The sequence below is a fragment of the Solea senegalensis genome, linkage group LG21 (genome assembly GCF_019176455.1).
Source record: "Solea senegalensis isolate Sse05_10M linkage group LG21, IFAPA_SoseM_1, whole genome shotgun sequence".
NCBI classification, from domain to species: domain Eukaryota; kingdom Metazoa; phylum Chordata; class Actinopteri; order Pleuronectiformes; family Soleidae; genus Solea; species Solea senegalensis.
In genome coordinates this window covers 2,686,051-2,712,762 of record NC_058040.1, presented here as the reverse complement: position 1 = coordinate 2,712,762, position 26,712 = coordinate 2,686,051, and the positions used below count along the sequence as shown (strand labels likewise).

The following is a 26,712-nucleotide window of genomic DNA, read 5'->3' as shown; positions in this document are numbered from 1 at the left end:
AGTATAGTATGTTGTCCAAAATTTGACCAAAAAGTGATAGTATAGTATGTTGTCCAAAATGTGACCAAAAAGTGATAGTATAGTATGTCGTTCAAAATCAGTCAAAAAAGTCATAGTATAGTATGTCGTCCAAAATCAGTCAAAAAAGTCATAGTATAGTATGTCGTCCAAAATCAGTCAAAAAAGTCATAGTATAGTATGTCGTCCTCTTGAGAAGTCTAGGTTCTCACTCGTATGCTTTGCAGCAGAATCAAAGAATAACAATGTGTGGCAGTTACAGCACTGTTGGCCATGACAGAGGGTTTAAAAACAGGCTTTGGGAAAGCAAGGATTTCATAATCCCACCTCTCTCTTGTGCTATCATTGGCTGTGGCTCATCATCATCATCATCATCGTCACATTCCTCTCCTTGGTCTGTTCACTTCATGATAACTCGTATTTTCTTTCCTAAGTCACCCTGTCTTTCTTCATTCTGTCTGTTTTTGTGATTGTGTACAATGTCATGTATACTACTCAAATAAAGGTTTTTAAAAGTTAAAGAAAAAATAAAGTTTTAACTTAGTAATCGATGCAGCAGTGGGTCAAATGTGAAATGTATACAATTCACTGTGAGGAACTAATCTAATGTTCAGTTTTGTGGCAGACACATGAGCGGCCCTCACAGCACACAGTGATGACCTAGATCACAGTGCTTCGTAAACAGTGCAGCGTGTTTACTGTTGCATGTGGACGAACGCTTCTTGTTTTTCCAGACTGAAGAAACAACCAAACCAACACTCTCACCGTTACTGGTGCACAAATGACAGTTTTAAACATAAACATTTATGTCATAGGTAAATATATATATTTACATATGTGTATATATATATATTTATAATATATAAATATATATATATATTTCTATGTGTATATATATATATATATATATAATTTTTGACTATATAATGGTTTTATAATCCTGGTCAGCTGCCATTATTCTACTGTTTCATCAGGCTTATGTCTGCCCTCTGCTGGTGCTTTGGTGAATCATTAAAAAAAAAGGAGCATGTATAAGTGAAAATGTTGTTATTCTTTTACAGTTGTGAGTGTATGATGCTGAATATCTCATGTGTTTGTTTACAAAAGTGAAGACACTGAAGAAGGAGACACCCCGGGGCCCAGTAGGGTGCCAAAGAATGCCATTCTGGTTATTTTGGTTCTATTCCTAATGGAAACACAGCTATTTAACACCCACCACACGCACAGTGATCACTATTAGGAACACTACACTGATCACTTTATTGGGAACATCACACAGAAAAGACTCGTCGTTTTAATCGTTTAAAGAATTTAAAGAATTCTGTATGAAAGTTGAATACAAGCATAAATGTCCTGGATGTTATTCTGGTGACTTTGGGAGAAGTGAGTGCTGAGAATGACGATTATCACAGAACCACCAGTAAAATATTGACTATAGCGACTATGAGTGGAAGTATGGCAATCACAATCAGGAGTAAGTTCCTGGCACACTTGGGGAAAGTGCAGCACCTCCGTCGTTGCTCCAGCTCTATGAGGGTTTGTGTAATTATGCACCTGGCGATGCTTTCCTCCACACTTGCGTCTGCAACAAACAGCATGGTTTTCACCTTCTTGCCAAACGTCCTCGTGAGCTCTTTGACGGCACGCTTGGCCACCGGCTTGCACATGCTCATGCGCGGCGCGCGTCCCTCTGGGAGACAGAGCACCGACTGTGTCACGTCCACTAGACGCGTAATGTGTCTGCCCGCAATCAAGCCGGGGAGGGACGCCAGTGCTCCGGTCATCAGGAACACATCGTGGACGGTCGAGATGAGGAACAGGCGAATGTGCCTCCTTGGCAGGTTTACACAGTAGTCCTCTGAGGCTGGGCCCTGCTCATCCCCCTCATCATCAAGGTCACTCTTCACGTCAGTGGGGTGTAACATGTACCTCATGAAGGTTGGAGATTCCATGTCCCCGTCCCCAGTGAGGCCTCCTGTCTTCAGTGTTCAACCAGTGCTGTTGTCAGAGATACCGTGTTAGTTTAGGGTTCGTAGAACGTTGTCTTATTTGTTTGCTCATATGTGTTTGAGATCATCAAAGGCATAAATGACATCAGATGTGACATCTGATGTCATTTATGCCTTTGATGCCACGCGTAAGACACTTGAGACGTTTATTACTTAAGTTAAGAGGCAAACTGAAGATCAAAAGTGGAAGCAGAATCTTCTGAATATGCAAACCTTAAGAAACATGTTGCTGCCATCTCGGCGCTTTCATACGTGCCTGAGGAACTTCCTCCTCTGCTCCAACGTCTTATTCTGTATCGTGGGTGTGATCCTGCTGGAAGTCGGGGTGTGGGGGAAGCTGATCCTGGACGCCTATTTCTACCTGGAACCTGAGGAGAACACCAACGCGACGTACGTCCTCATTGGGACCGGGATCACCACCGTTATTTTTGGACTGTTGGGTTGCTTCGCTGTGTTCCGCGGCACTCCATGGATGCTCAAACTGTACGCCTTTTTCTTCACCATGGTGTTCCTGTCTGGGTTTGTGGCGGGTGTCTCAGGCTTTATCTTCAAACACGAAGTGAAAGCCATATTTGGCGCCGCCTTTGAAAATGCCGTGAAGTCCTACAGCAGCTCTGACAGCAGCGACACTGCGGTCGATGCCATTCAGAGGACTCTGCACTGCTGTGGGGTGAGGAGTTACTCTGACTGGAGCGACACGGCCTACTACAAAGAGAACGGCCTCCCTGCCAGCTGCTGTAAAGACAACTCCGACTGCTCACCTGAGACCTTAAAAGACCTGGACAATGCTGAGAGTGAGGTGTACAAGTTGGGCTGTTTTGAGATGATAACCAATGCACTGGAGGCCAACCTGGAGGTCATCGCAGCGATCGCCTTTAAAATTGCTTCCTTACATCTGATTGGGATATTGCTGGCTTGCTGTTTGTCCCAACAACCTGCCTGAGAGTTACTATTAGAAAATGACTGTGTGTGTGAATGCTCAACGAGAAACTGAACGAAAACACGGCGGAAAAACCTGGATGATGAGAAATGTAAAACTGGCCCAAATCAAAAGCACAAGTGTATAAGTTAGTATAGGTCAGTGGTTCTCTATTATTTTCTGTCATACCCCAGAGGACAGAAATGTTTTCACGCCTCCCCTGAATTGAAATACTATTGAGAACCTGCTAATTTTTTTTATTTACTGTATCTGTAACCACTGTATGAGTTGTCCTGCCCCACCTCTCACGCCCCGACACCTCACCGCGCCCCCCCAGGGGAGCCCGCCCCACTATTTGAGAAGTACTGGTATAGGTTGAAGTAGTAGAAGTCAAACATTGATATGATTTCCTTTTAAAAATGCTCCACTCTGCTACAGCTGCTCCTCCATGACCGTCGCACTCATTACTTAACCATATATATATACTGTATACAGCAGTTTATAAAGTATATATACTGCTGTATACAGACTGTACATATGTGTACTGTATATACTGCTGTATACATATATACATGTTAGAGGTTTACATTAAACACATTTTTAAATAGAGTCTGTTTGTTCATTCAAAAACACAGCGACACACACACACACTCACGTACACACACACTCACGCACACACACACTCACGCACACACACACTCACACACTCACACACACACAGGCAGTGTAAAGTGAATACACAGAAGGAGGTGGCAACTGTGCAAAGAGCAAAGACTGAGTGTAAAATAAGCTCAGTGATGACTGACATTTACACGGCCAGTGTTGATTACCGTTACATTTGGGGGTCCTGTTTCAGGTGGCACCGCAATTTAACACGTCACATGCACACACACACACGTGTAAGTGTGTGGCTGCACAGTTATTGGCAGAATACTACAACAAAAACTCACATGTCACACATTCTATGAAGTTATTTATTTTAGGAACCTAGAGAAAGTCAAAGGCTGTAACCTGTGAAACAAAAAGACCATTGGCTTATTTCCACTAGCTCGACTCCACTTGTCCTGGCACCGCAGTTATCTTGCTTTTCCATCAGTGAAAAAAATTAAATATCCTGAAAACGTGTGTTAATCTACAACATTTAGCAAAGGAAATGTCAACAATATCAACTATTAAACTGACCTGCAGACTGACCTACATACTGACCTACAGACTGACCTACAGATTGACTTACAGACTGACCTACAGACGGACTTACAGACGGACTTGCAGACTGACCTACAGATTGACTTACAGACTGACCTACAGGCGGACTTACAGGCGGACTTGCAGACTGACTTTCTTGCATTACATTACAGATTGACTTACAGACTGACCTACAGATTGACTTGCAGACTGACCTACAGGCGGACTTACAGACTGACTGGACCTAGACTGACCTACAGATTGACTTACAGACACTTACAGACTGACCTACAGGCGGACTTACAGGCGGACTTGCAGACTGACCTGCAGACTGACCTACATGCTGACTTGCAGACTGACCTACAGGCTGACCAGCAGGCTGACTTACGAACCTATAGACGACTTGCACTGACTGACCTACAGGCTGACTTGCCTGACTGACTGACTGACCACTACACAGACTGACCTGGCTGACTTGCAGACTGACCTACAGGCTGACTTGCAGACTGACCTGCAGGCTGACTTGGACTGACTTGCAGACTGACTTACAGGCTGACCAACAGACTGACCTATGGGCTGGCCTACAGGCTGACTTGCAGACTGACCTACAGGCTGACTTGCAGACTGACTGACCTACAGGCTGACTTGCAGACTGACCTACAGGCTGACTTACTGACTGACCTACAGACTGACTTGCAGACAGACCTACAGACCACTGAGGAGTGGATGTCTTCGTTTTGTAATACACACGTAAAACATGTATATACTGTTATATAAATTAACATCATATGGGTTTAATATGAGGGTATATACATGTTTATATATACTGTCACATACATTTATCAGTCAACAACATCCTGATCATTGCAAACAAAAAGTGTATTTTCAAACAAAGTACAACCATTTTGAATGATTACATCCATATTTTATTATTTTTGATTTTGTGAATCTAAATCTAATTCCATATTAAAGAGCCAGTGTGGACTTTTTTTGGTCAAATTATTATCATCTGGCAGAAATTGAAGATAAAAAGCAACATATTTAACTTTCTATAAGTGTAAAATCACCTGATTATATGAGCAACCATGTTTTTACAAGAGAAGAGCTAAATAACCCTGAAACAATAAATGATGATACATTTTATACACATTATTCCATCAGCAACACACTTTCATCCATGCACATGTTTATATTCATGACATTCGTAACAATGTATTTATCTTTTACAGGTTTATAGTGTGTGTGGTGACAAGACATGAATCATTCAAATCATAACAACTTCAGGATTTAGAAAATAAATTACACACAAAAGATCATCCAAATATCCAAGAAATACATACAAGTACCCTTTGTTATAAGTTCACATTGTTTACAGTTACAAATGTTCCAGCCGAGGACAGAGACATGAAGACACATGTGACCATTAGCTCGGGTTGGTCTTCCTGCGCTTCAGTGCGGTTCGTTCAGTGTCAGCCTTCAACTGCTGGTACTGCATCTGTGCATCACACACACACACACACACACAAAGCAAATTCCTTATATGTTAATATAATATATATACATATAATTAATGTTGTGATTGTGATTAATCGTCTTGCCCTCAAGTGTTAAACTCTCCTGACTTACATGAGCCAACGTTAATGTTATCAGTAACATGTGTGAACATGTCTGCTATCCTACCTTTAGGTAGCAGGGCGTCCTGTACTGAAAATAATAAGAAATTAGACGTCCTACTTTTAAGCAGGACGCCCTAAAGACGCCCTATTTTTTCCTCCCGTTTTCCTCGGTAACTTCGCTGAATGTGATCGACTAAATCTCGGAATCACGCTTAGCTCACATCTCATAGGAAGACGACATGTAATGATGTAAGTTTTTAATGAAATAGTTTTCTTGTGTGAATGTTCAAAGGTGTGAAAGGTCAGAAAACCACCACAAACACATAGCTAATATAAATGTATGCATAAATATATGAAAGATTAACACAATTGAATAAGTAGACAATAAAGCTGGTAGTCAGGGAATAAAAGAAAAACATGGCTGCACCTCAAAACGCAGGAAATAGTGTTTCAGAGAGTTCTGAATTTGCTCCCGGACTCTCCTTCAATACTCACGCCTTCGGTGCTCACTGAGCGGCGTTACCGTACAACATGTGAGAGTGTTAAAAGACAAAAATGGACACCCTGTAAAAAAATCCTCAATAACACTGAACACTCTATGATCAGAGAGCGGTTACTCACCACTTGAATATCGGAGGGCACTCTGGATAGAAAGTCCAGAACCTCGTTGTTGTCAATCCTGTACGGATTACGAAGCTTCTTGGTGAATTTATTCATACCTGCAGAAAAGAACAAAGGTACATGTGCATGTTCTGTGTCCTGGTGTGAATGACATCAGAAACTCACCCCACGCCAGCACGAGGTATCGGAGAGGAACGAGACGGAGAAGAACTGTGGCCAAACAAAAGGCAGTGATCGCCAGCCAGCTCAGAAAAGGCACAGTCCAGTTAGAGACGCTGCAGTGGAGAGAGAAACAGAAAGCACATGTGTCCTCAACGTGTCCACTCTGTCCAAAGATCTGCACTGGCGTGTGAGCGTCAACAGGAAGTTCATTCCTTTGAAAACCCCAGTGATGTGTTCACCAAAAGTGCTTTGAAATTCACTTCAGCGGTTTATTTAGATTATTTATTTATGATATGGTTCGGCCCTAACCACACAGAAACAGAGCGAACCCTAATGTTTCCACCGCATCGTTTCAGAAAATGTTTTCATCCACACAAAACTCTAAAGGGTGTAGAGTCCTCATGACGCCAGGGCCAGTAGAGCACGCACATACACACATACATACATCACACAAACAGAGACAGGATGACGAACGTGAACAGACCAAAACACAAGAAGAAGAAGACGACGACAAACTACAGCAAGAGAGAGCGAGGTGGGATCATGACGTCATCATTTTCACTCGTCTGACGATGTGTTTGATCTGCTTTATCGTCTATTTCCCTCTAAATGGAAACCCGGTTTACTAAATCTACATCACGTTCTATTGAAGGAGAGCTGGAGCTCATACATTTATACTTCCATTAAAACAGAATTGTGTTTGCTTCCAGCAGAGTCGCCCCCCGGTGGCCGACGGGGGCAAATGCACTGCAACGACCCAAAACACATGCAGATTCAAAAACACCAGCATATTCTGCAGTTGCTCGGGCTGATGGGAGCGCTCGTTTATCGTGCAGCTCTGTGACCAGCCGCTACCAAACTACTTAATTCTCACTTTATTAAAAGACCTGACACTCAAAACTACCTGACGCTGAATTTTAACGCCTGAATGACAAAGGGGATTTACGGTCTGCAGTCAAGCTGATTTTCAAGGACGTCGACATCCGGTTTTTCAAAATAAAACACTACCTGTGTACACGTTTGAAAGCACATCTCCTCGCAGCGTCAGAGACCTATTAATCGGACATAAATACTGTATATCTGATAGTGTTCTGTAAAACAGTTGTACTGTACAATATTTGAAAAAAATGTCAAATTTAAAGTCAGATTTGTTGTAAATTATTATCAACTTTGAGATGCAATAAAAGCATACTTTTCTACACCCAGAGCAAACTACTGCTGACACTGATCATAAAAACTGCGTTGTTACAGGAGGAGAACGAAAACGAGCGCTCCCACAGAACACATCATGTGTTCATAATAAATGGATGAGACAGACTGAACGTTACCCACTTTTTTATCCTCTCTCCATAGGACGCCACCTCATCCAGAGCATTCTGTACGCTGACGAACACTTCCTGTACGGCGTGCAGTCTCTCCATCAAGCCTTTGTCCTGACAGAGACGAGACAAACCTCAGACTTCCATCCACTCGTAATATTTGACCGTTTTTAATGACGATACCTTGTCCTCTTTATCCTCTTCTTCATCGTCCAGTTCAAACATGGCCTCCATTGACTGCAACAGAAAAACATGCTGAAGTAAAACCCACATCTGACGACTGTGTCACACTTTTTATTTATAGAAAAACATGAAACATTTTCAATATTAATATAAAATAACATTAGTAGTTGAATGCTTCTCTACCTCAACAGAAAAAAGAAAGGAAAAATTGTTTTATATTTAATTTCAGGTCTATTCTACTCTTTGTTTGAAGCACACCAGTTATTAAAGACGTATAATAATGTATTCATGCACACATGAAAGTATAATGTTCAATATTAAATGTATTTGACATCATCATTATCATTATTATTATTATAAATCTACCACAGCACAACACTCTTTACTCTCCATACTTTCGAGGTCTTTCTTTTACTACATTTACACGATTATTCTTGATTTAATATTTTATTTTTCTAATTATTAAATCTGACCATGTATTGCATCATACAACATCATATACGTAACTAATGCAGTTATAATTCAGTAATAACATGGTAATAATTGCATAATAAGCGGTAATATTATTATAACAGTATGACACTGTTACCTGTTCACATGAAAGATCTTCAGCTCTAGATTACATTAACTGGACACTCTAAATGTGAGAGTGAATGGTTGTCTATCCTTATGTCATATGGAGGATAAAGTGGTAGACAAGGAATGAATGAATGAATGAATAGAGATGGGATGATTTTTTTGTTTACTCACCAGTTCATCCGTTTCCCTGCTTGAGCAGAAGAAGAAGTTCCAGAGCAGCAGGAGCACCAGTGCCAGTGGCAGCATGTAGAGCTCCAGGTTCCATACCACCACCACAAACAGCTGACAAAGTGGAAAAGACCAGACGTGACAACAACATCACACTGTATGCTTTTCATCTCATTTACATAATGAGTATGCAGATGTGGAGACGCAAGGAGAGCTCTCAGTGTAGTGAGCTCAGTGCACCTGCTGCCTGGACGTGGTCACAACACCACTACAGAACATAAAAGAGACTTCCATCCTTGTAAATGCCGTACCACAAAGGCCGTGACGCTCCTCCGCGTGGACTCCCATTGAAAGCAACTGTTGATGTACGATCCCCAGCTGATCAGGACCATGGCGCACCGCTTCACACGATTAAAATTCTGCTGGAGCAACTAAGAAGACAAAGTAGGTGTTTCTGTTAGTTTTGACAGTTAATAATTAGCAATGGAATTCAATCCATTCAAATCTTAGCCTTAGAGGTTCTGCCTCATTAGAACCAGGTGTTGGTTTAATGCCAGAAAAGGTCCTAAATTGGTGAAATGGATACAGAATTGTAGTGTTGTGACATAACTATACAACAGACTCAGGTGTGTTTTTGCTGTGTTTCACAAGCACAGAGCAGTTTGGACGCTCAAACCTGATAATCTGGCTCCCCTTACTGAAAATCTGCCCCTTCAATTCTATCACCTACAGCTAAACCTCTCCAAAACTGAACCTCTGGTCTTTCCAGCCAAACCAACAATGCATCATAACATCTGCATTAATATCGATTCCTTATCTCTGGCTCCTTCCAAGATAGCAAGAAATGTCTCTTTGCACTATTCAATAGAGCTGCAACTAACGGTTATTTTCATAATCGATGAATCTGTCGATTATTTTCGATGAATCGTTTGGTCCATAAAATATCAGAAAACCTTCAAAAATGAGGATCAGAAATGTGGATTGTTTTGTCGACAAACCAAAATGATTCACTTTTAATGATTTCTTTGTTATCCAGAGCAAAGAAATGAAGAAAATATTCACATTTAAGAAGCTTAAACAATCAGAAATCTTGTTTTAAACACTTCAAACCGATTATCGGTTATCAAAAAAGTTGTCGATTCATTTAGAAATCGCTTCAGCTCTACTATTCAATATAAGAAAAATCAGAGCATACATAACTCAACAGGCTAACCCAGCTCCTAGTACAGGCTCTGGTCATCTCCCGCGTTGACTACAGGCCTCTAGACCTGTGCTGTGAAACCACTACAGATGGTCCAGAACGCGGCAGCACGTCTGGTCTTCAATCAGCCTAAAAGGGCACATGTCACCCCTCTGTTCATTGAGCTCCACTGGCGACCCTGAGCTGCCCACATCAAATTCAAATCACTGATGCTAAGATTTTCTAACATTCTACGGACCAAAAAGAATCCACACAGTGATCAATTATAAAAAAAAAGCTATAATAATATGTGTTATGACGTCTCAGGAGACTCATGATCAGGTCAGGTGTGAACGTTTCTACATGGTGCTGTTTATTTGTCCGTAGTCAATAATAATAATACAGTGATACAGTGACAGTAGAGTATGAACGTACCTGTTTGGACACTTTCAGGTTCTCCTCTATATATTTCTGCTCTGCTGGGACCACAGTCCTCAAGGCAGCTTTGACCTGACGAGAAAGGAGGAGCCACTCTTAGAGCAGGTGGGTCATGTGACTGACTCACAGTCACATGACCCACCGCACCGGACTCATACTCACAATGTTGTAGATGACATCAATCTCGAGGTAGATGACTCCTTTGGTCGGACCCGTCAGCTTCTTATCTTTTAACACGTAGCCTTTCTTCTCACCGTTACGCACCTGACAGAGGTCAGAGGTCAGAGGTCAATCATGCACAATACTTGACTTCAGTTGCTATTCATCTTCACACAAATCTACACAATGTGTGGAACAAAGAGACCGGAACGACTCATTTCTTCTTCTTCTGATTCTTTATTTGGCAGTGATGGAAATCCCATTTTTCTAAATTGACTAGAGCTGAAACAATTCATCGATGAATCGATTAATAATCGATTACTAAATTAATCGACAACTATTTTGATAATCGATTAATTGGTTCAAAGCTTTTTTCATGATCAAAACAAAATTTCTGATTGTTTAAGCTTCTTAAATGTGAATATTATCTTCATTTCTTTGCTCTGGATTGATTGAAATCATCATCATCATCATCATCATTTCCAGGTTTGATGAACACCGCTCAACATTTTTTAAGGTTTTCTTACATTTTATGGACCAAACGATTAATTGAGAAAATAATCAACAGATCCTTCGATTGTGAAAATAATCGTTAGTTAGCAGCTCTAAAATTGACCATAGGTGTGAGTGTGAATGGTTGTTTGTCTCTATATGTGTCCCTGTCTGTCCAGGGTGTGACCCCGCCTTTCGCCCTATGTCAGATGAGACTGACACAGCGCCCCCTGTGACCCTCATGTGGAGGATAAAGGAAAACAATGTGAAATGTGTCTCCCAGACCTTGAAATGATGACGTTCTCAAATGTCTTATTTTGTCCACAAACCAAAATAATTAACTGTTAATGATTTCTTTGTTATCCAGAACAAAGAAATGAAGAAAATACTCACATTTAAGAAGCTTCAACAATTGGAAATCTTGTTTTAATCATGAAAAAAGCCAATTAATCAAACAAATTAATCGATTATTAAAATAGTTGTCGATTAAATTAGTTTTAGTGGGACATGCGACACACACACAAACACAAAGTGATATCTCTAAGCTAAATCATAACCATAATAATAATCACAATTCAAATCTCTGTCTGAACCAGTTCCTTTAGAAATGAGGTTCCGCCTCATGAGGACCAGGTTTTGTCTTTCATGAGGACGACTGGTCCTGAACAGGTTTTAAAGAGTTGAGAAATACAAAGACAAAGACTGTATTTCAGCTCACATGTAATAAAGGGATGGCAACTTTCCCCAGGAAGTCGGCGCTCCTGTCTCTGTCCTCATCAAGCACCGTCACCGTCAACACTGAGTGAATGTCTTTGACGTTACTGAAGGAAACAGAGAGATCATCCGTGAAGACTGTGCTGCTTGGAAAACGTGAGTTTTGATTGGCGCTTTGAAAAGAATGAGGTTTCAGTTATGTGACTTTTTTCACTCAGTTTTTTCTCTTTTTGGGGGAAAGGTGAAAAAAAAGGGCACAATTCTGTCCCTGAATTAGGAAAATCATCGTCCAAATCAGTTTTGACTCTTTATCCCTTCACTTTTTTTAACTTGCCTTCCAGGGCATCTGTAACCATACATCTATTTTAATATGTGCATTTACTTTTACAATTCTTCAAATATTCTGTTTAAATTTGGGATAGATTTGAAGGTGTCAATATTCTCAAAGAGATTTCTTTTTCTTTTGGGGGTAAAAAGTGAAGCGATGATTTTTTTGTAATAGAATGTATATGTATATGTATAGAAATACAATTTTAGATTATATTCTGAAAGCGAGACAAAGGGACAACAAACAGAAGTGTGTGTTTACTTTTATAAAATTAAAACAAAACCACTGTAAACACACAGTTAAAAAAAAAAGTTGCTAGCGAGTTACTCACAAGGTGAAGGCTTTGTTCCACTGTGGACTGAGGTTCTTGTAAACAGTGTGTGTCTGTAGTCTGTCATTATTTAGCTCCAGCACACAGAAAGGGTCGCTCTTACCTGAAGAAACAATGAATCACACAAATGATTACTATGTTAGAAATGTGTTGTGTATAAAATGACCATGACATGATGTCATCGGAGGTTAAAAATATGTCATGTAATAGTAATGTCTGTTTGCAGAAGTGATGACATTTACGAGGTTCCATGGATGTATCTTGAAGCTGCTCCTCTACACTCAACATGCAGTAGATCACACACAAAAGTGATGACATTTACCAGGGCCTTTGAATGCATGTCTTAGCTCATTACTCTTCTTCTTCTTCTTCAGCAACACTGTGCATATCAAAACAGTCAATTGTGACTGTGTACACACACACCATAATCAGGTGTCATTTCATTTCCTGTCCATGTAAACGATGGAATCTTTCATCTTTTTTTGGGATATTTGGTAAAGACAGCGAGTGACAGCCCAAACAGTAGCGTGTATGTGTTTGATTACCAGTGACATCAGCAGCTATGAGGTCTTCAGCTCTCAACACCTTCACTTGCACGATGCCCACATCTTTCACGTTAGAGAACGAGTTCCACAAGCTCTGGAGAAGGAAAGAGGAAACACAGCGTCACACTGCCGCTCTCCTGGCTCATGTGTTGGACATTATTCAGTCAACGGAGCGATTCCAGCGCCACCCACATAGCGTTTGACTGTGTCCCTGCGTTCCGTTTGGTCGTCCAGCGGCGTGACGGACAGGTCAGCGATGGAGACGCAGGCCGAGGCCGTGAGTGTGACCAGTAGCACCACGTAGCCCCGGGACTCGTCCAGCTCCAGCTCCAGGTGATGGGTTTGTTCTTTAGCCAGAGCAGAGAGGTCCAACTGGCAGCTGGACAACACACACACATACACTGTGTGAGTGAAGAGTGTAATCAGGCTTAGTTTCATCTGTTGTCATGTGTCATTTAAGACAAAGAACCAGATGACAACAAATATAAGTCGTGAAAAAAAATCTTATCATGACACTCTTTTATATCATTTGATATAAATTTATATTATATATAATCAAATCCGTATTTCTGTAACACTAATTTATTAAAAATAATAAAATGTGATGATTATAAAACCAGGAAAATACCTAATATAGATATAATGTTGATATATTATCTGAGTATTACTTTACTGGAGTATCTTTTTTTCCTCCTACTTCCACTCGTACTTCACTACGATGATTTTGATACATTTATCATGCGCTGCTTTGTTACTCTTGCAGTTACAAAATTGTTACGAATCATTCCAAACCCACACGATCACCAGGTTTGATGACGCTGGCTCATCATCGAGCGAATCAAGCGATCAAGCTTCCGTTCCGCCCTTCACTCTGCTGCCTGCCTGCATGGAGAACACTTCAGGTGCCTGTTAGTTTGTTTCAAGATGGAAGAAGAACCAGAAACTCCACCTTCAACACCTTCAAGTTCTTGGGGCTGGCCCTACTTAGAGTCTCTGTTTTCATTTGTGGGCGTAAAAGACCGTTCATAACGAATCAAATGCTACTCTGCCTCCCGAAAGACTGTGACATAATGGCCTTCAAAAACACATGTGGCCTGCGAGCTGGAAGTGTGAGACCTCTGAAGTGAATGATCTCTGGGAGACACGCAGCACCGCCACCACTGTGAAAACTGAGCAGTAATAACTCGGCATAAGTGGAGCAGAGAAGTGGAACGAACCATCCCATCAAGTCGTCTCTCCTGCCAGGGTCTCTGTCCCACACTGTGATCTCCAGCACTCCCCCATTCTCGTCGAACAGGTTCAGATCAAACTGCTCTCTCCACTGAGGATTCAGCGTCTTTGGCACAGTCTAAACAGCAACAAACACACACACACACATACATGGAAGTCGGGCTGCAACGGTTAGTCGATCACTAACATTTTTAACTATTGTCAATGACTGACTCACTGCATGTTATCCCCCTTATTATATGGCTGTTTGCTAAGAAAACAAATACTAAGTTATCTTACTAATATGGGGTTTGAACTGCAACATACACTCAGCCTCTATAGCCAGTCTATATATAGCCTGTGGTTCCACCAGAACAAACTGAAGAAAGACTTTTTTACTCTCCCTTAGTGCTCAGTGTATTTACCCAAAGTCTGGGATACATCACGCTGCTGCGAGGACAGAAAATAAAGAGTCGCAGCAAGACAGATGGCGCTCAGCGATAGAAAACACGATAGGAAATAAAAAACACAGATTTCTGTAAAGATCCGCCCACCACAGAGGTCAGGGAGGACCAACCTTGCTCCTGTACTTCTGAATACCCAGTTTGAACTTGACGTATGGGTCACTCAGGCCGTTGGAATCCATTGGTGTTAGGCCTCGACCTTCCAACAGCGCGATGCTGACGATCCCTCGCCAGAGCTGGGACTTCCGACGCATCTCTGGGACAAATGTAGACGGCTGCTGCTGCTTGTGCACACACACACACACACACACACACACACACACAGAGGTTGATTAGAACACTGATGATTTCAGCTCTGCAGCAGTTTCCATAAAATAAATAAAAAACTAACTATATCTCTGCCTAGACATGACTGGAAATGGTCAGTCAGTCATCATCTAACCGCTTTATCCTCCACCAGAGGGTCGCGGGGGGTGCTGTGCCAATCTCAGCTACATCGGGCGATAGGCGGGGTACACCCTGGACAGTTCGCCAGTCCATCGCAGGGCCACACACAGCTAGAGACAAACAACCATTCACTCTCACACTCACTCCTATGGTCAATTTAGAGTGTCCAAAATACCTAATCCCCACACTGCATGTTTTTGGACTGTGGGAGGAAGCCGGAGAACCCGCAGAGAACCCACGCACACACGGGGAGAACATGCAAACTCCATGCAGAAAGGCCCTTGTTCCAACCGGGGCTCGAACCCGGGTCTTCTCGCTGCAAGGCGAGAGCGAGAGTGCTAACCACTGGAAATGGTGTTGTCACCAAATACAAATGCAATTGAATTATACTGAATTGAATTGAATTGTAGTATTCCACTTCACCATCGGGTGGCGGTGCAAGTCTGGACGCGGGGCATAGGACGTATTTGCACCAAAGAAGAAGAAGAGGATCATTGCATGGGTCCATGTGAGCTCCACTCCTCAGCATGTCACTAAGAGCCTAATGACCACTATACTGTACATTCACTTTATTCACATAAGGCTTCCACCGATACGTCTGGACTGCCATCACCGCTCCCCCAATACCCCACAAACATCATGGATTTCTTGTTACATTATTAACAGTGCTGCTAGTGTTAGAGTATTAATGACAGCAGTCCGTCAGTAGAGTGGAATGAAATAAAAACCGTAAACCGTTATTTATCTGAAATATAACAACGTTACATCCAGAAGCCGTTTGTCACTGCAAACAGCTTCATTTCTGATATTATCAGATAGAGTCTGTCAACTTGCCTGGGATTGAGTGTGGCTCTCTTTTATTTACATTATAAACCACGGATGAGAACACAGTCGGGATGAGTGCCAGACACTCCAATAAACCAGTTCTTGTTGATGTTATCAGCTGTGCCATGTTTAATTCTTAAGTTCAGGTCTCAGGTTGGTTCCCGGTGAAGTCAGCACTGATTGTGTGTCAGTACCTCCTACAACCTAAACTTTAGTGTTGGATAAAGAGGATAACTATACACACGAAGAGTGGGAGACGCCATACATACTGTGGACTCTAGACATTCCTCTGTGGAACGGCCTTTAGGTGACAGGGTGACATCCAGCTCCAGGGTGCCCAGGTCCTCATCAGGGTACTGTGGGTCCTTCAGCTCCAGAAATACAGGTATGGTCCTGGATATCATACACATACAGTATGTTGCTATGATCAAATCTTTGACTTAGTGTTGAATGAAGCAATATACACTTCCATAAAACGTATTTTATCCATGTTTTGACAGAAAATCAGCTGATGCCAGTGACAAAGAGAATAGCTGCCACTGCTGCCCCTCCCTTTAAAGCTAAAGCTAAGAAAATGGGGGCAATTATTTTCCCCAACATGAGAACATTTTATCTCTTTATAAAAAGCAGTAAATTGTATCGTTTTTCGTGTAAATTAGGCAGCATGTAAACACAAAATAAACAAAATGAATGAAAATGTGATGGATTTTAGTCAATTATTACTAACTAACCCTATTGAAAATATCAAATGACTACATTATCTCTATATGAATAGTGAGTACACAATCATGACACCCGCCATCCCACCTGCACAGTGCGCACTTTTTGGGTGGGGTCTGTTTGTAAACAGTTTAACCTACATTTGTAAAAAAACATGCTATAGTTGTCGTGTTCAAGTTCATGTACAAAAATCAACAATATTTAAACCACAATAACCTGTTTCCTGTCTTTACATTTCACTTCAGAGTAACGGGGAGTCTTAAAGCTTGGCACAAATATCAAATATCTTCAACTATCCCTTTAATGCACTGTACCTCTGCTGCTCCAGAGAGTCCAGATGGAGATAAGCAGAGCCTATGAAGTCGTCTTGAAAGCCAAAGTCATAATCAAACACCTGCAGAGTAGCAACAGAAAAATCTCCACTGACTTCTCTTCACTAAGGATGCATGTGTGTGTGTGTGTGTGTGTGCTCGAGCCTTTAATTACCTTCACATTCAGAGGTTCACTCAGACTGTCCAGGATCAAACTCTTCTTCTCATTCCACACAGGGTTGAGGTTTTTGGAGATGACTTTGCTCTTAAACACATCTTTATTGGCGAGTTTGATCTTGACATACGGATCGCTGCTGCCTAAACACAAACAAAACAAATCTCACACGTCCACAAGTGCAAGACGGAGAAATCAAAGTAAACGGACAAGACATGAACGTACCTCCTTTGTCTCGTATGGCCAGGTTGTGGCCTCTCTTGAGTTCAATCTCCAGGTTGTACATCAACATGCTTGGGGGGGGTCGCTCAGAATCAGTCCCTGAAGAGCACGGAACAACCAAACTCTGAAAAAAATCAAACAAATAAACAGATCCATCACATGCAAACACCACATTTCCATCAAATCCATCATCCAAACCACAAAGTTTCTGCAAAAAAGGACGAGTTGAAGCCCTCACTACCTCAGCTGCGTTTGCATTCACTTGCCTTGTGCACAGCTACAGTAACACTGGCTGAAGCGTCAGTTCTCTCAGGGGAGTTACCACTGACAGGAAATTACACCAGAGCAGCTTCCTCTCATCCATCCACAGCGTTATTGAGGTGATTTTTTTTTTTTTTTCCTCTTCTCAACTGTGTAACACTCACTTTCACTACGGCAACAGCCTTCCTGGTGTGGTGATGCAGAACAACAAGCAGAACAGACACTGCAGCAGGTGCAGACGTAAAGGGAGGATAAAAAACTATAAATACACAGAAACATGTGTATTTTCAAACAATAACATACAATATTTTTGAATGTTTAAATCGCTGCTTAAAAAGTGTTGTTTGCTTCATGAAAAGTGTTGTTATATTGACAAAAATCTAATTCCATATAACGCCAAGCATCAAAAGCTCGTCAGTAGCTGTGATGTAAAAACATAACTATGGGCCATCCCTGAATACGACACATAGGTAAGATGGCACTAAGTTACAGACAATGACATTAAAAAAATGTGTAAAGTATTTCAATTATTGCAATATCAGGAATGTATTACATGTGTCTCTGGACAAGTAACGTAACTCTTATCTGAGAACATTATCCTGATAACAGAGTCTGACTAAAAATAAATGAATAAACAAGCATACAGGCATGTGCATGTACTGTAGTTCTATGGGAACACACTGTATGAACATACAGAGTGTGTGTGCATACAGTAATTCTGCTTCTGCGTGGGTACGTTTCCAAAAGAAAAGAAAAAGTTTGTGGTGTAACATAAGCAGTGTTAATCAAAGACTGAGCTCACCATACATCACTTTTAAAGCCGGCAACTACTCTGCTGAGGATGTAACATCCTGTCAACACTCACCCGCTAGTGCTCTGATCAATACCGCTATAATATGATAGAATACATTAGGGTAGCACTATAGGGCTGTGGAATATGAATAGAGGTCTCGGCTGACTGTGTTCAACACATGACTTGAGATTGATTTGATGGTTTTCAAATGAATCTGGACTTTTAGCACATGAAACCCTCTGGATCAATTCACCCTATCCAGAAAGGTAAGAACACATAATAATATTAATTACCATGATATTATCAGGTACAGTGCTGGTGATAACAGAATTTACATATTCATGTTTACATACGTGTGTATGAATTGAAATCACTGTATTAGACTACTACAGCAACTACTTCTCTGTAATGCACTATAAATGTATTTACATAGCAGTATTTCTACCGGTCGAATACACAGGAGCACGCTGAGCTTGCAAGGATTCTTTCTGTGATGTAGTAAAGTGTGGAGTCAGCGCGGGATCTTTTATTCTGAAAACTAAACAGGATGTGTCATTTTCCTACTTTTTTTTTTTTTTTACTACCTCGTGCTGAATTCCACTGAATTAATCCGGCTCTGCTGCGGCATCCTCCAGAAATATGAGCGCTCTGTATCCACTCTGACCCCCCCTTATTGGGGGTGTGGCCAGAGGATGGTTGGTGACGAAGCACCGGGAAAAGTGATGAAAACCGGTAAGAGCCAGCTAATACGAAAATTCAAATGTAATGGGAGGTGTTTATCCAGAGAATCTAATCTGTCAGTGGTGGCCAACATTCTTGAAGCTCTTGTGAGTGAAGTTTTATTTTTTATTTCTTATCAAAATATCAATCAGGCTTCAATTAAGCTGTGAATGACATTATTGTTGCACTATGACATTATTGACCACGACATTTTAAAACTTAGACTTGTTCACTCTGGACTCTGTATGTGTTACTGTCCACAAGGGGATGCCGCAGGGTTCTGTATTAGGTCCCCTTCGTATTTGTTATTTACATCCATGATCTGGGTGTAAATGTGTCCGATGCTAATTTGCATTGTTATGCTTGTGACAGTTATTTACTCTTGATCAGGCCATTGAATCAGTGCAGGAAGCCTTTGTTGGTCTCAGCACTCATTACTTAACCTGAAACTTCCCAATGCACACAAGACGAAGCTTATGTTGTTTTCCAATTCTAGGAAGTGTTCACAAATGATCCCTCAGTGTCCACTGTGGAGGGAAATGATATAGAGGTGGTTCACATGTATAAATACCTGTGTGTCTTGATTGATGACTCCCTCTCTTTCAAGTTACATGTGGAGAAACTTGTCAAGAAGCTCTCTCTACTCTCTACACAAATGCTTCTGCTCAATGTCTTCGAATGATTGACACTGTTTGCCACGCATCCATGAGGTTTATTATGAATTGTAAAGTGTTGACACACCAGGGTTATACACTTGGGTGAGATGTCCTGCTCTGGCTAAAGGTTCAGTCATTGGTACACTTTCATATATAAGGTCAATAATAATAATGCCTTTAATCTAAGGGTGCCTTTGAAGGTGTGAAGGGAGAGAGTTCCACTCTGCCCTGGACCCCAGGGCAACTTTCACATGTACAGTGTATTATTGCAAATTCTATTTTTTTTAGTATTATTTTACTACGTTATCTTCCATCTTATCTTCTTCATTTCCTGACTTTGGTGTTTCTTCATTACCAATTTCAGAGAATTACAATAATGTTTTGTTTCACCTCACCCAAGAGACCTCTTATGATTTCCAGCAGGCTGTACCTCGAGAGGTGCATTGCTGCCCTCCACACTTCAAATTTCTCCTTCTTTCCTCTTCAGGACGGGGGTAAGAAACCCAATAGCAACATTTGAATGCAGTAACTGGTGTTTGACCAGAGGGGCAGTAGATTTTTATCACGTGTACAATTTATATAGAGCTCTGATAGCTGACATCACACAACCATGGTAACGGCACTGACACACCCCCCCCCTGGCAGCAAACAATGCTGTTCATCCCTATAGACCAGACCTGAGCATGATACAGCCTGCCTGACTGGCCCAGGTGAGGTTAATTAGAAATTTGGTTGGTGTACTGGTTAGCACTCTTGCCTTTGCAGCAAGAAGACCCGGGTTCGAGACCCTGTCGGCATGGAGTTTGCATGTTCTCCACGTGTGTGCTTGGGGTTTCTCAGGGTTCTCCGGGGACGCAACACACAAACTAGTGACTTGTAAAGCAGTTGTTCAGTACTTCCTCCATGACGTCTTACACAGTCACTGGACTGAAATACAGTGGCAGGGTTTGTGATGCCGCTCAGCAGGGCTGTCTCTAAGTACACCAGACTCCTCTGTTGAATATTGAGTTTTTAGACCTTTCCTTGGTAAATGTTGGAGATTAACCCACATTTTCAGGATTATTAAGTCTTTTTAACTGAGCTACAGTTCAGCATCGTTCGGCTTGATTTTTGTGTCAATCAGTGGCCGGAAGTCTGACGACATCACACATGGTGTCGCCTCAACTCGCTCTGAACCTCGCCGAAGCAGGTACTAAAAAAAGTACCAGGTAATATCACTGATGGAAACATAATAACATAATAACTGAGATTACCAGATCCCCACAGATCAGAGATGCTATGAAGAGCAGAAGAAGACAGAGGGACTGGAACACAAGCAACAGGTTTTGTGGTCTGTAATGGGGTCAGTCTAAGTGAAATACAAGTCTGCACAGCAATGTTAACACAGCAATTATTTATATTACACTGCCCGATGCTAACACTAAACCAACATTTACCCTCCCAGTGACAACAACTCTAGCTTTAGCCAATGGACTCCAGAGTTAAGATGTTTGTCACAAAGCTATTTGTTTCCCTCAGGCTCTTGTAAACCTTCAGTGTGTGTGTTTCCTAGGAAGAGTAATTGGGATCAGATGAATAAAGAATAAACAACATGTATAATTACACAAAATGTGTTGCTGTCCATTGTTTCACCTGATAGATAACAGACGAGTTAAAAAGCTGCAGCTCTGAAAGGTGAGTCCTCTGATAATGTGCAGCGACATTAAAGGTGGTGGAGGAGTCTCGCCCAGGGTGTCATTCAAGCTAGAACCGCCACTGGTTGTTATCAAGTTATCAGTTTAGATTAAAAGGTAAAACCAGAACTTGACTCACCGGCTGCTCATCCCTGCTCTCCAGCTGTGTTTCATGGCTGGCGTCGTGCTGCGGAGGTTCAGGCAGCGTCTCCAGGGACTCAGACTCCAGTTTGGAGCCGCTTCCCGCCGCTTCGCCGAGGAGCGGAGCCTCGAACGGGACTTTTACCTGAGGGGGGGAGAGTAAGTTGGGCTCGTTCCCGGTCGTCGTCGTGTTCCTCTTCGTTACTTCCCCCCTCTCCGTGGAGCCCATTCTGGGACTGCGCAGTGGCTTGACTTTGGCTTGGAGCTGCTTCCATATCGTGTTTCGTAGGGAAGCGAGGCTCTCGCTGTCGTCCGCGTCGCTCGGCTCCATTCCCGCTGGTGCTCGGAGCTCCGTGGAGCTGTCGGGCTGATGGAGAAGAAGCTAAAGGTCCAGTTATCTGAGCTCAGCGTGTTGTGATGCGGGACAGTCGTTGAAACACAAGACAAACACAGTGTTGTCAGTGTTCCTGGATCTCCTCAGTCTCGGTGGTCCTGCCCCTTTGACAATATTTTTACAACAAGAGGAGGAAACTGAGCCGCTGTGCCGCACGTTCAAACTTGGTGTTTTTACAGTGTTATGTGTACAGAGCTTAACCAAAGTAATAAACCACCGCCCAAAGCCACGGCTGCTCTACATTAACAGCATTGATAATGATCCTATACTTTTAATACACCAGTATGTAGAAGCTCTTTAACCCAAATGATTGTTTTAATGCAAAATATAATAATAATTATTATTATTGTTGTTATCCATGAATTTTCAAAGCTACAAAAAACCCCAGAAAGAATATTATTATAATAATAAAGTGTCAGGATGAGGTGGTGATGCATGGAGGACATCATTAAATGTGTCATTAAATAATGAAATGTGACATTAAATACATTTAATTAATTAAAGACACATTTCATTATGTAATGACAAATTTAATAAATGATTTAATGGTGTATTTATTTATTGAATTTTGTCCCTTTGGGTCCTCCATAGTGATGGACCACAGATGTCAATTATTAAACACATGTCATTGCATGCCCTGATTTGTGTCCGTCCAACAATAATAATAATACATTTTATTTGTAAGCGACACTCACGCTTTAAGAAGACAAACATCAGAAGATCAAATAAAATGGATACATTAAAAAAGGTGAAAGTTAAAATGAAATAAAACACAGTAGGTGGAGGTTAAAAATCAATACAAGAATTTAAAATGCGAAATGCTGGAAAAGATGGCTGACGTGATAGTGGGTAGAAAAGTACTCATGAAAATAATTACTCCAGTAAGAGTTAAATAGTATGCAGTGAAAAGACTACTCAAGTACTCAAGAGAAAAAAAGTACTGAGTTTCTCCAGAATATTTTTGAAATATTCATAATATTCAATATAAAACAGCAATGTTCAAATTAAAATACGTTAAATAATAATATTTTGAATAAAACAATAAATACCATCTCTATAATAAAATAAATAATCCTTGAACTAAAACAATAATACATTAATTCTTTGGGAAATTAAATACATTACCCTTTAACTAAAAGTACAATAAATTAGTATTATTCAATTCAGATACATCGGTATGGTAAAAGTATTGGTTAGCCGCTCAACTGATAGCTGAAACCTGGCGGTTCTAACTAGGGCTGACAAATTATCTCATTAATTGTAAATCATTAATTACAGTCATATTTAGCGTGTTATGTTTTTTAATTGCGTTCAAAAACGTCCCGACGTCACATTAATAAAGGTAAAGTGATATCCCTTCTGTGTAAGACATAGTTAGCTTAGCACATTAATAAAGGTAAAGTGATATCCCTTCTGTTTAAGACAGAGTTAGCTTAGCACATTAATAAAGGTAAAGTGATATCGCTTCTGTTTAAGACAGAGTTAGCTTAGCACATTAATAAAGGTAAAGTGATATCCCTTCTGTTTAAGACAGAGTTAGCTTAGCACATTAATAAAGGTAAAGTGATATCGCTTCTGTTTAAGACAGAGTTAGCTTAGCACCGAAGCAGCTCAAGTTTAGCAGTCGCGAGGGCAGCCACAGCTAACGTTAGCAGCGAAGACGGAGGAGAAAACCCCGCGTATGAACAAGTCTGTGACCGTCAGGCTACTTTATAGACTTTATAGACTTTATAGAGATATGTCACAGACATGTGTGCGTGAAGTCTGGGGTCAGAAAACACGCTCAGCCTGGAACTAGTAGAAGTAGTAGTACTAGTACAAGTTAGAAAAAAAAGTAGAAGTGCACTTTTCGTTGTATATGAATCTTTTGACCTGCCGTCATAATGAATTTAAATGAAAATACATCAAGGGCTTTTCTCAGCAATTTAGGTGAGATTACAAAAAAGATTTATTTGATTCATTAATTAATTACAGATCATAATTAATTAATCTCTCTATTTTTCGCTTGACAGCACTAGTTCTAAGCCCGTGTTTTGCGTTTTTTCGGCATCTCTGTTGGTTCAAAAGACAAAGTAACTTTAACATAAACAGAGAAGCGGTTAAATAACTAAAAAGCTTCCTTTTGCAAATGTTGAAATGCAAATGTTGTTCACAGAGCGGCTCCTGCACACGTCTTATGCACATACCAGAAACCGATGGAGGTCAGGACATGTTTTTATCTTAAATATTATGTTAGTCAAACTAAAAACTGACTTTTAAAATAATATGCAAATATAAGTTAGGCTGTCAGACTAACACACGCATGTTGACAACAGCTAAAAAACCATGGTGAAATCCAAACATGCTTTTTTTGGACTGAATTTATGCTCTGTCAGTTTAAAGAATGACATATTATAAAGCTAAAGACATTAGAAAGATGTGTACTGACACTCGACATGATACCAACTCACCACTGATTCCCTTTAGTGAGCAGACGGGCTGTTGGAACACTAAGGAGAATCATGCCTGAGGAGGTTCATAAGTTGCCGGTAATTCAAATATAAATGTATTGCTTTAAAAGTAATTAGTCAAATTTTTAAATCTCTTCTAAATTCGACAGAAAGCCAGTGAAGCATTGCAAGGAGAAGCCCACAGTAACACACGAGTCTGTCTTCTTAGTGATTCGTTTTTGTACATTTCCCATCACAAAACATCGCACACACACCACAGCTATTGTGTGACGTCAGTCCGACAGTCCGTCTCCATGTCTGTTGATATTCTGGTCACTTTAAATCACATAAGTTTCAGTGAGATCCCAAATCCCTTAAATCTCCATGAAAAGTGTGTGGTCCTGTGTCTTGACTGGATCCTCTAGTCTGTGTTTTCTCTGGATTAAAACAAAGAAAATTTGTTTCAAAGTTTGTGGTGTCTGTGGTGTCCCACATTTTAAAAATCAAGCCAGATTTGAAGATCCACTGTGGGACAGACTTTACACTTAAACTCAGTGGAACAGCAGGAAAAAACAGGTCAAATTCACATGAGAAGACCATACAAGTCTACGATATTTTAACATTAAAATACAAATAGAGACCAAAATACAGACAGCACTTTACAACAGAAATCAGAACTTTGTAAACAGTCATTCTCCAGCACAAAATAAGAAGAAATACAAGAAGAAATACAATTATTAATTTTTTTTTTTTTTACATGTATTTCACTATTGATCGATTTATTTGTGTTGTATGCTAATGCTATAATACAGAAGCTAGCAATGTAAGTTAACCCCATGTTTAATAACAAAGAACATCTATACACGTGCATGTAAAAGCTTAACTGACCACTGGCTGTTCTCTGCCAGACAGAAGTAGTCGAACTGACCCATCACACGCCTTGTAACTAAATCCTGCTTTAGACCAAACCCCAGACCCTCATATCTCATTAGCATATGACACCGAAATATGTACAGTAAATGTGGAAATAAATGATAAAATTATTATTTTTTTGATTTTTGGAAGTGTCTTATTTCAACCATTTCTTTTGTTCTTGTTCCTTTTCCTTACCTTCTAATGTATGCGTTTGCTTTTGTAATTTGGAACAAGGGCCTTTCTGCATGGAGTTTGCATGTTCTCCCCGTGTGTGCGTGGGTTCTCTCCGGGTTCTCCGGCTTCCGGATTAGGTAAATTGGACACTCTAAATTGACCATGAGTGTGAGAGTGAATGGTTGTTTGTCTCTATCTGTGTGTGGCCCTGCGAACTGTCCAGGGTGCACCCCGCCTATTGCCCGATGTAGCTGAGATTGGCACAGCGCGGTAGGATAAAGCGGTAGATGATGACTGACATTTTGGTGCAATGCCCCTAAAGAGAGAAAAACTCTGCCTAACTCCACTCACTTAACGGCTAAAGGCTGCTTAGAAAACTCCTTTCAGTAGGGATGTCCTGATCCGATATTGATATCGGATATCGATCCAATATTAGCCAAAAAACGAGTATCGGATTATATCGGACTGCCTCTAAAGTCTCTGATATAAGCACTCCGATGCAAGCAGTCCATTCCGCTCCAGCACTTCTATCCAGCAGTGCCCGTTGTGATCACGTGCACTCTGCGTGATGAATACATGTAGAAGCCACATGAACAACAGTGTGTGTGTGTGTTTCTGCTATTTCAGAGGTTAAACATGTTTCTTTAACCTCTGAAATCAGAGGCTACGAAGCTGCACAGCCAGCACGAGCTAGCCGTCAGCACCATGCTAGCTCACCCTGAGGCGAGCTGCTAAAACAACATTATTTCATAAACCAGCGCCACCTGTTGACTTTCAACAGCCTCCGTTTGTTAATTATAGCCCAAAAACCAGCCATGCCAAGAGCTTTGTGTGTTTTAAATGTGTCCTGAAGTTCCACACAGAGCTAAGTACGTCTGTGGGGCCGGTCCTCGGCCTATGGGTTTACCTGCGGGACTCACCCTGAGTGGGTTGGGCTAATAACCCACTCAGTTAATGTTAATAACTCAGTTAATTTCAAAATAATGAAAACAAGGGGGGGTGTTCTCTGAAGACACACTGTTGTGAAACACAGGTGCTCTGAAAACACCCCTATTAGCACTTGGTACTTTCCTCCTGATGAAATTAACCATAGACTGTATGAAAGTAACACAGCAAAAAAATTGTTGAAGGTTAAAATTGATGTAACCCATTGGTTAATAATAATAAATGGGTCAGTTTTTTTTCTCATACCTACTGTTGCTGACTATTGTTCTCTG

The 26,712-nt window shown here is 41.0% G+C and overlaps 2 protein-coding genes across 4 annotated transcripts; one reads left to right on the top strand and one right to left on the bottom strand.

The window, feature by feature from the left end:
* The first annotated feature begins 2,250 nt into the window (after nucleotides 1-2,250).
* On the top strand, nucleotides 2,251-2,970 carry LOC122758629 (tetraspanin-7-like). The gene has a single exon (XM_044012893.1). The coding sequence runs from the start codon at nucleotides 2,251-2,253 to the stop codon at nucleotides 2,968-2,970; it is 720 nt and encodes a 239-aa protein (XP_043868828.1).
* Nucleotides 2,971-5,352: 2,382 nt separating this feature from the next.
* On the bottom strand, nucleotides 5,353-22,247 carry mctp1b (multiple C2 domains, transmembrane 1b). 3 transcript variants are annotated; one of them, XM_044012740.1, is made up of 20 exons: nucleotides 21,582-22,247; nucleotides 17,343-17,463; nucleotides 17,118-17,260; nucleotides 16,946-17,025; nucleotides 16,181-16,304; nucleotides 14,753-14,923; nucleotides 14,184-14,314; nucleotides 13,159-13,345; nucleotides 12,967-13,060; nucleotides 12,422-12,524; nucleotides 11,767-11,869; nucleotides 10,560-10,661; nucleotides 10,395-10,469; nucleotides 9,091-9,210; nucleotides 8,783-8,893; nucleotides 8,033-8,086; nucleotides 7,863-7,963; nucleotides 6,534-6,643; nucleotides 6,369-6,466; nucleotides 5,353-5,626 (listed from the first exon to the last, which is right to left on the bottom strand). In XM_044012740.1, the coding sequence occupies exons 1-20, from the start codon at nucleotides 21,912-21,914 to the stop codon at nucleotides 5,555-5,557; spliced, it is 2,433 nt and encodes an 810-aa protein (XP_043868675.1). In that variant the 5' UTR covers nucleotides 21,915-22,247; the 3' UTR covers nucleotides 5,353-5,554. The 3 variants fall into 3 exon arrangements, with proteins under 3 accessions (XP_043868675.1, XP_043868676.1, XP_043868677.1); XM_044012741.1 differs by having other exon boundaries at nucleotides 14,753-14,920; nucleotides 21,582-22,246; XM_044012742.1 differs by lacking the exon at nucleotides 21,582-22,247 and adding an exon at nucleotides 17,581-17,623.
* Between the last annotated feature and the right edge of the window lie 4,465 nt (nucleotides 22,248-26,712).

Excerpts from the sequence above, each read along its gene's own strand:
- LOC122758629 (XM_044012893.1), top strand. The coding sequence starts at position 2,251 with ATGTTGCTGCCATCTCGGCGCTTTCATACGTGCCTGAGGAACTTCCTC.
- mctp1b (XM_044012740.1), bottom strand. The coding sequence starts at position 21,914 with ATGGAGCCGAGCGACGCGGACGACAGCGAGAGCCTCGCTTCCCTACGA. Across the intron at positions 12,525-12,966 it reads CATAGCTGCTGATGTCACTG|GTAAGAGCGACCCTTTCTGT; the intron begins GTAATCAAACAC and ends TTGTTTCTTCAG. Across the intron at positions 8,894-9,090 it reads GGAGCGTCACGGCCTTTGTG|CTGTTTGTGGTGGTGGTATG; the intron begins GTACGGCATTTA and ends CCACTTTGTCAG.